Source organism: Lonchura striata, chromosome 5 (assembly GCF_046129695.1).
Source record: "Lonchura striata isolate bLonStr1 chromosome 5, bLonStr1.mat, whole genome shotgun sequence".
In the NCBI taxonomy this organism is placed as follows: Eukaryota; Metazoa; Chordata; class Aves; order Passeriformes; family Estrildidae; genus Lonchura; species Lonchura striata.
The window spans coordinates 18992375-19002713 of NC_134607.1; the positions used below are offsets into that span (position 1 = coordinate 18992375).

Genomic DNA, 10339 nt, shown 5'->3' on the forward strand with positions numbered 1-10339 from the left:
ATCACCCTCTTTTGTGCAGAATGAAGGGACATGCCAGCAGTTTACTATACCTATACTCTCAAAAAAATCCCTAGGCAAAACACTTCCCTAAAATCAGCTATTTAATGCAGCCCCTTTGCCAGTCCTTTGCTGTGGGAACTCAGTCTTTCTTTCATTTCCAAAACCAGACAGATTCTTGTCTTGTGTGTGGAACTGAATTTCTAGGTAAGTGTCCAGTTTTTGGGGTTTTTTTTGTTGTTTTTATTTTTTGAAGATTACTTAAGGTGTGCCTTTTTCTTCTTTGGCATGAATTCATTGGTGCAAATGGTATGACCATTCAACAGTGGCTTGCCTATACTTGTGCTTTTTAGATGTTGCAAAGCATTGAGGTGGCTGTAGATGTTCTGTCAAGATATCAGTTTGGAGTCTGAGTTAGAAAAAATCACTTTAAGGGAAGGGAATTACTTAACATTATGGGGAAAATATGTGGGGATCTTTACAAAGCAGATTCCTGTCTTTAATTTCTATAGCCCTGTGCCCCAGGAATCTGTGGCCACCATTGCAACTAAAGGATTGACATTGCCCATTCTGATTTTAGATTAGATTTGGATCTGATGATTCAAATACTTATTGCACTGTACTCAGAGAGAAATATTCCACTGATTTCAGTGAGTTGCTAAGATTTTCCACCATATAGTTGTCAAGATTTAAAAACACTTCTGCAAATTTTGACTGTACCCTATAACATACTTACCTGAGGCAAAATTCCCAGTTTGGAATGTCTATGGTTAATGTTGGATAAAATTCTTCCTCAGTAATATTTATGTATCTTATCTCTCCTTTGTATTTTGAAACATAATGCACAATAATCAAGTATTTAATATGTAAAATACTGGTATATTGATTATCATGTCTACAGCTTTGAAATAATAATGTAAATTATAATGGGGGACAAAAATCTGCAAGGCAACAAAACCTGATTATGGTTTTCTTTAAGAAATATAAATTAAAGAGGAGGTACTAAAGATATGTTTCTGAGTGATATTGTTCATGTTAAACTGGCTGAAAATGTGTAAATTTACACTGTTTATTAAACAGTCCCATATTTTCTTCTGGGACTCACAATTAGGCTGAGCATTTATGTATGTTCATATACAGTCATATGCTAATCTATATTAGAAAAAAACTCTAAACTTGTTTCAACTGGTTGTGAACCAAAGGGACTTAAACACATGCATTTAATGTAGGTCAGTATTTTCTTGGGCAAATTAGAAATTATGTTGACTAAGACTCAATGTCTAAAATAACACATTTTTACTTTATACTGTCTTTAAAAATGTATTTGCAATTGTGTAGATAATAATATAAAGGTGTAGCATTAAGGAAACTGTAAACTTATTAACAAAAACTAACTTGTATTTTAAAAACTACAATGTCACAAGTATTTAATTTAATTTAAATATAATCTTCTAATAATAAATCCATTTTATCTGTGTTATTAAAAATATTTTACTCTGTAACTAGAAACAATACGGGGTTGTTTCATTTAGTTATTTTAATTAATGCTCAGAGAATTATTATTTGTTTTGAAACATACAATATTAAAAATATTGGTTCTTTTAAACAGGATTCAAGTCTCAATATCTAAACAATGGTAAGTCTACAACACCTATATTCCCTTTCATTGTTGAGTGTTTCAAATATGCTGCAGAAGGCTCTGTCAAACTCAAATTTGTGGGTGTCTTTTGCTTTTTACAATGTGTTCTAAAATCATAATGAACAGTTTTCTGAAAATCTACAATTGTTTCCTATAATGGCATAGTGTAGCATTTTCTCTGCATAACTGCTTCAGAAATTATGTGTCATTATTTTTGTCATGTCAATGTTATTTAAAGATATCTCTGGCTTCATAAACAATATTGCACAGTTGATACAAACATCTCTGTATTACAGACTATAATACTCTCCACCAGCAGTAACACCCTTTATGTAAACACCTTCTGTAAATTAAGGAAATGAACCTTGAAACATTTGATAGAGTGAGTTATGTTGCCTGTGTGAATTGTCCCACTGACCTCCAAAGAGTGAGAACTTTCTCATAATAGTAAAAGGTTATGGTGATCCCTTGGTGCCTGCCAAAATCTGTGCCAGGAAGAGGTGTACTCTATAGCATCACTGTATTTATTTAGGATGAGCTGATTAACAACGTTGAAAGAACCAGCCTGGTCTTTTCTGAGTCTTGACAGCAAAATGTTCTTGCAGAGCTTTCCTGACCACGACGTGCTGGGCCAGGCTTTCGAAGATGCTCTAGAAGTGCTGCAGCAGCACTCTGACAGAGAAATGCAGTGTCCACCAGGTAACAAACACCCTTTTTTGTTTCCCAGCTCCTTTTTTACAGGAAAGCACCTTTTGAAACATACAGGTGGAGGACTGATTCCCCAGAAGTGGATTAATGGGATATCTTGTGAGGATGAAAAGGAGGAAAATTATTTGGAGGGTTTCCACCTGCTCATGAGAACTGCCCAGTGTGGTGAATATCTTCCAGGTCACAGCACAGGGAAACTGTTGGACTGGCCCTATTTACCCTCTTCCCAGCGGCAGCCCAGGTGTATTGAGCTTACTTTTCTTATAGTCAGAGGATACATGACTGTTGTGCAACAGCCTTTTCCAGTTTAAATGTTTTTAACCTCAAAATGCCCTTCTGTTATGCCCTGAATCCCAATGCAAAAGAAAAAAAAAAAGAAAAAAAGACCAGCAAGCAAAATTAATTTCCTCATTTAATTTTTTTGAGCACTAATATATGAACCTTAAATATTTTAATGCAAAAAGGATTGTTTGAGTCTGGATAATTAATAGAAAACTGTTTTTCTTGACTTCAAGAGTTGTATACTTTACAAAACCTACAATGCAAGGAAGCTGTAAATTGTTCTAGTTTTGGCAAGATTTTGGTTACTAAATTGCTATAAAATTTTAAATTTATGCTTTTGTTTTTACACTGTAAGCAGAAATGCAAGGAAAGGAAAATAGGAGGCTACATCACAAACCCTCTAAGCCCAGAAAAAAATACCTGCTGTCTTTTGTGTGAAATGCCTTTCATATCAGGAAGTTGATTTACATATTATCTATTATAAAATGAAATGTAAATAAGACCAGTAGGGCAGTATCTTCAGCTGTTGTTAACAATATTTTGGCTCCACTGCATTTGTAATTTACACATGCTGAAGGATTCATTATATAAAACTACTTGTAATCTTCTTCTTTATATATATATTGTTAGGGCTGGTGGAGTTATTAAACCCTTGCAGTGTTTAGTCTGCCCCCAGCTGCACCCACATTTCCACTTGCAACAGATGTACCCATGCCCTCCAATATCTTCTTCTGATAACCTGCAGTGGGTAATTTTTTCAAATGTCTTTAGTCTGGTGTTGTACTCTCCTTTTAAGCATCACAAGTTCTTGGGTTCCTTCTGTGTCCTTCTTTCAGGCACTGCAGATGTTCTGATGCTCCTTTACTTCATTTACCATTGGAGACTCCAACTTGCATTGTACTGATGGCCTGCAGAACTGCCTGACAGTCCCTTTTCCTTTCTAGGTGTATTTTTATAGTCTATATTTATCCAATTCACTATGTCTCATGGTCTGTATGGCCCTCTGTTATCCAGCAACCAAAGACTTTAATGATGCTACAAAATATCTGACATTTTATCTTTAAAAAATTGCTTTCCATTTTGAGGGCTAACAAAACCAGCCCAAGGGTGTGTGCAGCAGCAGCAGTACAGATTTTGCTGGATAACCTCCTGATTTGGAACATTTTGGCTCTGGACACTTTATTATCTAGAAGGCAGCCACAGGATAAATGCTTTTTGACAGGCCCAGCACCATGTCAAATTATTTGCTGTTATAGCTTTCTTTTTTCCTTCTTCTCTTTTCCTTCTTTCTTTTTTTCCTTCTTTTTTCCTTCTTTTTTTTTTGCTCACTTGGTTTTTGCTCCCTCCTCCTAATTCCCAGGTTATAAAAACTGCCTAACTGTGATCAATCACCACCACCACCTCCGAGCAAGTCCCAGTTACTGTCCAGCACCATCTGTGGAGGAGCAAGGGTATAGCTGGAGAAACATGATTGTGAGTGAACTCATTTCCAATAACAGTCAGACATAACTGGGAGACTGGTTGCTTATTTGGGATTTCTGATACAAATTATTATGCTAACACTAACAGAAATTTAGTCTGGCCAGGCATGATTCAGATGAAACTGCCTTGGGAAATATTTGCAAAATGTGATTAATAATGTCTTTTCAGGAGCCAGTTTGCTTCTGATGGTCTTCTGTGGTTCATCACATGACATGACAACTAACAAGCAAACCTACTAGAGAATTAGTTATAAGACAAAACGCTTCTTTGTGTTACCTGTGAACAGGCATAGAACAGCAGCTTCCAAAATCTGATGTAGCTTCTGCCACTGTGAGAAAGAACCATGATTTTGATTTCTCCAACAGCAGTTTGTTCTAAAATTTCTGGAAAGACCAGCATTATCTGAGGACAGCCTCAGTCTTTAGAGTCCATATGCACTCTTAAAAGCACTGGTAGTGTGGTCTCCAGGAGTGATGGAAAATTAATATTACAAGGGAGATAATTTCAGAGAAACAGACCCCACAAAAGCCCATTTTTACCCAGCAGATTAACAACAACACAGCATGTGAACTACAGTCTGTAGAGGCTACTGTCCAGGTGGCCCTTGTCTTTTCCTAGCTCTGAAAGTTGCTCCTGCTCTGGTTCCAACAAAAGGGTTGAAGGTCCAGGGTGAAGCAGTTAAGCTGTTTTCCCTTTCAGCTTTTCCTCTGGTAGGCAGCTCTTGCCCCTGGACAAGAATTAGTGCTGCTTGTTAGTGGTTCACAACACTTGAGTGCCTTCATGGCTGAGAAAAGTCTTCCATGGGTAAGGTGGTGAAAAGTTGCATTTTGAAGGTTTCAGGCAATTAATTACCACAAGTTTCTTTTTATTCAGAGAATGTACTCTATTAGTAACTTTTTATTGTCTTAATTCTTGAAGAACAGTACAGCGGATTTTTATGCAGATGAGACTGTCTACCATACACTGCAGAATGCTCCAGAAAGTCAAGCGATGCATGCTGCTCCTGGCCAGCCAAAAGCAGGGAAAGGTCTGTAAAGGGATCATATCTTGATGTGTAATTCATGTTACTTTAAAAAAATCTCTTGGCAAATCATGCTTTCTCCTTTGCCTATTTTTTTTAAAGTTTCAACAGGAAAAAAAAAGTGAACATTTACTAGTGACTAGGACACAACTGAAGCCAGAGATATGTTTCACTTCAAATAATTTAGGATGAAGTCTGATGCAGTGAAGTAAATCTAGCTATCAATAACATCTTCATCTATTTATACCACTTATTTTATTTCATGCAGCCCAACAAGCAGTGATTTTCTTAAAGGTTTTTTACATACATGAATATTCTTGCACACCAGACTTTATGCCTTTCTTAGTTTGCTTTTCAAATCACCTTTCAGGTTTTGTCACTTCCAGTGTGCAGTTTTATGGCTATTTTTCTGATCCTTCTGCTTGACTTTACTTGAATTGATATCTATTTTGCAAGAATTGGTCGTGTGACATTGTCATTGCAGTACTCCATTTTTTTATTGCATTCATTATTTGGGTTTTTAGTGGTGAGGGACTCAGCATCCTTTCTGTGACTGCTGGATGAGATTTTCACAGCTTCAGCTCTGAGCTGTTGTACCTACTTTTGACCATGAGGCCTTTTCAAGAAGCTTCCTGATTTAGCTGGTTTTTTGAAATCCCTTTTCTCAGCTTTAACCACATGGTGTCAGGTTTTGATGTTGTCTCTGCCCATTGATGCTGAACATTGTGGTCTCTGTTGCTTAATAGCTGCTACTACTACTACTACTACTACTACTAATACTACTACTGCTGCTGCTACTGCTACTGCTACTATACTACTGCTATTGCTACCATAGACTCTTTGGGATGGTGGGAAGAGTAGCCTCTGTTTCTCAGTTTTCTACTTCAGATATCTGAAATACACCATTGCAAATGAAAACCTTTCAAATACAGAAATGTTGCTTTTCCAAGTCTTATCCAGTGTTGCATTGGGGAATTCTACATGTCAGTATCTGCTTTGACCTTCAGTAATTTCTGTACTGTTAAACTTCATTTCCTGTTTCCTATTTCTTTTACTCTACCATTAATCTTTTTTTCCAGAAGACAACCTGCACATATTTGCAGAGTGATTAACTATTCTTATCGGGTCATTTTGTGTCCTTTTACAGACTTCCTTGTGCCCATGGTGATATTCCTGCCAGAAACTATGATTTGGGAGACTATTTTCACTATACTAAATTAATTTAGTCCTCCTAGTTTCTTGTTGAGACATAAGAGGTTTTCTGTACACTAACGAGCAGTGTGCCTTTTTAGGAATAGATCTGTAGATAAAACCATCAGCACTGAGGGCCCAAATCCTGTGTTCAAAGTGTTTCACAAAATTTTACTTAGGGCAATCTTTAGGCTGGTCATAAGTTCTGAAGGGTACACTGATGTAGATATGCTTTTGGAAAGCAGCTTTTGAGACAGGCTTCCTCTGAAAAGAGTCCAGTTCAGTCACGACAAAACCATTCCATGAGCTGAACTAATGATCAGTGGGGTGGAGGCAGTCAAGAGAGGCACTTCAGAATTTAATTGGATGCATTTCCCTGAGGCAATTAGGTGGCTTCAGGACCATTCAGCACTGAAATCTAATGTAGATGCTCCAAAACACCTTCTGGAGGAACCTGCTTGTCTCCAATCACCTCACAAGAAACTTGAGCAGAAATGACCAATGAACTAAGAGGCCAAAGAGCACTAAATCAAGTGCTGCTGCAGACGTGGCTACATTATCCTTTTCCAGCAGAAATTTAGTCCATAGTAGTCCATGGATTTTCCCTTGGTCTTATTTGTTGTGCTATCAGTTTGTAGGACATTTCATGTTGGAGGGGGCCTAAGGGGGTCACCTACTAACATGTGTCCACTGTGACAAGGCAGTGTCCTTCACTGTTTCCTTTTGAACTTCTTAGTGATCTATATGTATTTCTAGTAGAATATGTACTTCCAGCCACAGGCCCATTTTTACTTAGATTATGAAACTTTATTAATTTTTTTGGAAAGTACCTCTGATTTCAGGCTCTTCTTCTTCCCAGTCTGACTGTTACTTCTCTCCTCTTTCCTTATCACCAGATACAGAGTTACTGTCATCCCTGACAGATGTCTTAGCTTGACCTCAGTGTTCCTTAGCAACTGTCACTTTTCCCCTGTTCCTAGTTTAAAATAGCCACACAAGACAAGACTTTATGAACTTTAGGTGCAGCTGCTTATTTCCACTTCGGTTAAAGTGGAAGATGTTCTTCTGCATAGATTCTCTCTTCTGCAAAATGTTCCTCTTTGTCTGATAATCTTAAATTCTTCCTCCTTACAGCAGCTGCTTGATCACCCTTGGCTTTGGGAAGGGAACTAGAAATACTTCATAGAGGAGAATCCACCAGATCTATGTGAAACTAAATAAGCCTCACTAGGAAACTGAAGTTTAAGAACTGAGCCTGTGGAGAGAAGCACTTAGATAAGTGGCAAATACTTAAGAACCAAGCTTGTTTTTTTCTGCATGGGAATGCAAACTGGAACTTCTACAGATTTTTATCACAGGGTACCAGAAGATCTAGCTTCTTCTTGACTACATGAAGTTTCTGGTTAAAAACTAACCTGTTTTTCCTGCTCACCTACTTACCCTTTTTTATATCAGAGACTACCTTGCATCCCCAAAACATCCCTGAAACAAAGCAAACAAAACTAAGCCATCTCAAAATCTCTGAGTTTTGAATAAACAGGGAAGCCATTTATTCAAAAACATTCAGACTGGCTGTCCAGAACGTCTTTCCTGCCCTCTCTGAGGATGTAATTTCCTAATGTGAGTTCCTTGAGTGTGCATCTGCACAGCATGTGTCTAGAGACTGATACTTCTGAGACCTACCACACAGTGAAGTCACCAGATATTTGTCATGATCCCCACATAACCTGCTCTTGATGTGGTAATGACCAAATCCCCTTCTGTCACCACAGATCTGTACACCCTTCAGAACCAGAGTGTGGTACTGATAATGTCAAGGTTGTGGATTTGATCTCTGTATGAGCCATTCACTTAAGAGTTGGAATTGATGATCCTTCTGGGTCCCTTCCCACTCAGACTATCCTGTGATTCTGTGTTGCTCACATCTCTGTGATCCCATTTGCTGTTGCTGGTTTTCCACTGAACAGTTTATAGTGATCTTTTCATTTGGAACAGCATACTAGGTTTAGCTATGCTTTTGCCTGTAAGACCCTTTCCAGGAAAAAGACAACTGCTCATCTTTTAAAAGAAGACCGAGTTCTGTTTTGACCTTTTGTGATTTATTTCTTAATAGGTAGAAAAAAGCTTCGACTATTTGAATACCTCCATGAGACTCTCTATGATCCAGCTATGGCAAGCTGCATCCAATGGGTGGATAAGCCAAATGGTGTCTTCCAGTTTGTCTCCAAAAACAAGGAGAAACTTGCAGAACTGTGGGGAGAAAGAAAGGGAAACCGCAAGATCATGACTTACCAGAAAATGGCCAGAGCACTGAGGAATTATGGAAGAACAGGTGAAATCATTAAGATCCGTAGGAAGCTGACGTACCAGTTCAGTGCTGTTGTTTTAAAGAGACTTGCTCCATCTTATTTCTTGGGAAAAGAAACAATTTATCATCCCTACATTCAGTCTAATCAAGAATATCAGTGTACAGATGACTGGACCAGTTACAATAATTACATGTACAACAATGGTTATGCATTACAGCATGCTAACAGCTAGACTTACCTGTCACATGAACAGGCCTTTGTTATCCAGCAATACTTTCCAGCACAGAAACTCTTCCCTCCATATAGCTTTTCCTTTAAGATCTCATACAAACACATGAAGAGGAAGGGTCAAAAATTATATTGGCCTAGTTTTTTTCCTTTTGAAGTTAGTGATATACAGTCATTGCCTGTTGAAGAAATCTAGCAGCTATAGAACACATTCTGTTCTGCATGATGCTAATCAAAGGAATTATTGTAGTTTCAAGATTATATATTCAAGAATAGGATCAAGGCTTTTGTCTGTTAGTGGACATCAAAGATCCCATTGTGACAACACTCACTGGAAGTTTCATGCATATCTGCAATCAGAATTTAGTTAATGTTGTACCATGGTTGCTGCATCCCTAAGCTAGAAAGGGAAGAGATTTGCCAACTGCATGAAGCTACTGTCTGCTTTTTTCACCAGTGTTCTTTATAAAAGTACATTTTCTGAGTTGAATGCCTGGCTGAGTGATAGAGTCCACATGAGGGTGCACCTGTTGACCAAGTTGTTAGTCCTTAATCACTTAAATTAACACGTCTTAGCACAGATCCTGACATGGGGTATTAGGATTGCCAGGTGTACATTTTACTGTTGGCAGTGGATTCATTGGGACCATGAGAGAATTACTAAAGGATTGTGCTTTTGATTAATTTTTCATTAAGTTTTGCATGTTCTTCCCCCATTAATATGAGGAGCTCCACTTTTATCCAGCAGTTCTGTACTGATCTAAAAAACATAGCTTTGCCATTTGTTTTAGATGTCATAACTTTATAAATAAAATTTCACTTCTCCAGCTCTTTTTCTAAATGGGAATGTAGCTGAAAGGCTCAGTAATTTTACACTCTCTTCCTGGGGAAGAAGAACTAAATTTAGGCAAAAAGAGAGTAGCGGACCCTTATGTCAGGATAATATCTATAAACCTACTTTTTCTCATACTGCTGTTACCTGATCAGCTTGTGTCTCCATGTGAGTTGTCTTTTGTACTGAAATACTTCCATTCAATTCTGTTCAGTTCCAAGTTCTTCATTTTGCAGGTCTGGATATTAATAAAGACAAAAATAATTTCTGTGGAGAGGTATAAATGGTGGGCTGATATGTTTGATGAAACCCACTGACTATGATAGTTTCCCTTTGCTCTGAGTCCTGTTTACTTGTACAGGGCTGTAATTTTATGTGGTAGATACAATGCAATGCACTCTGCCTGAGAAAAATCCAAGGTTTAGAGTTGGTACTTCGGTAAGACGAAAAATGTTTGCTCTTAGAAATATGAAGCACGTTCAACAGCACTCAAAAGGGACTCAGACTTAAATCGGGGGCTTGGACCTCGGTGGAGCGAGCTCTGCTTCTGGCATGGGCGGTGGCTCCGGACCCACAAGATGGCACCAGTGGACAGCTTTTCACACCGGGGCTGTGGCCCTTGCAGGACTCCAGGTCATTTGTTCTCCCAA

General features: G+C 38.1%; 1 protein-coding gene across 1 annotated transcript; it reads left to right on the top strand.

Annotated features, from left to right (window-relative positions):
- The first annotated feature begins 2229 nt into the window (after window positions 1-2229).
- Window positions 2230-8861, top strand: SPIC (Spi-C transcription factor). The gene is made up of 4 exons (XM_021536659.2): window positions 2230-2335; window positions 3987-4099; window positions 5027-5135; window positions 8434-8861. The coding sequence occupies exons 1-4, from the start codon at window positions 2230-2232 to the stop codon at window positions 8859-8861; spliced, it is 756 nt and encodes a 251-aa protein (XP_021392334.1).
- Window positions 8862-10339: the final 1478 nt, after the last annotated feature.

What these genes read in the sequence shown, in the direction of transcription:
- SPIC (XM_021536659.2), top strand. Translation starts at nt 2,230, where the DNA reads ATGTTCTTGCAGAGCTTTCCTGACCACGACGTGCTGGGCCAGGCTTTC. An exon ending in AGAAATGCAGTGTCCACCAG is followed by an intron (nt 2,336 to 3,986) that starts GTAACAAACACC and finishes CCTAATTCCCAG; the next exon opens with GTTATAAAAACTGCCTAACT. An exon ending in CCAGCCAAAAGCAGGGAAAG is followed by an intron (nt 5,136 to 8,433) that starts GTCTGTAAAGGG and finishes ATTTCTTAATAG; the next exon opens with GTAGAAAAAAGCTTCGACTA.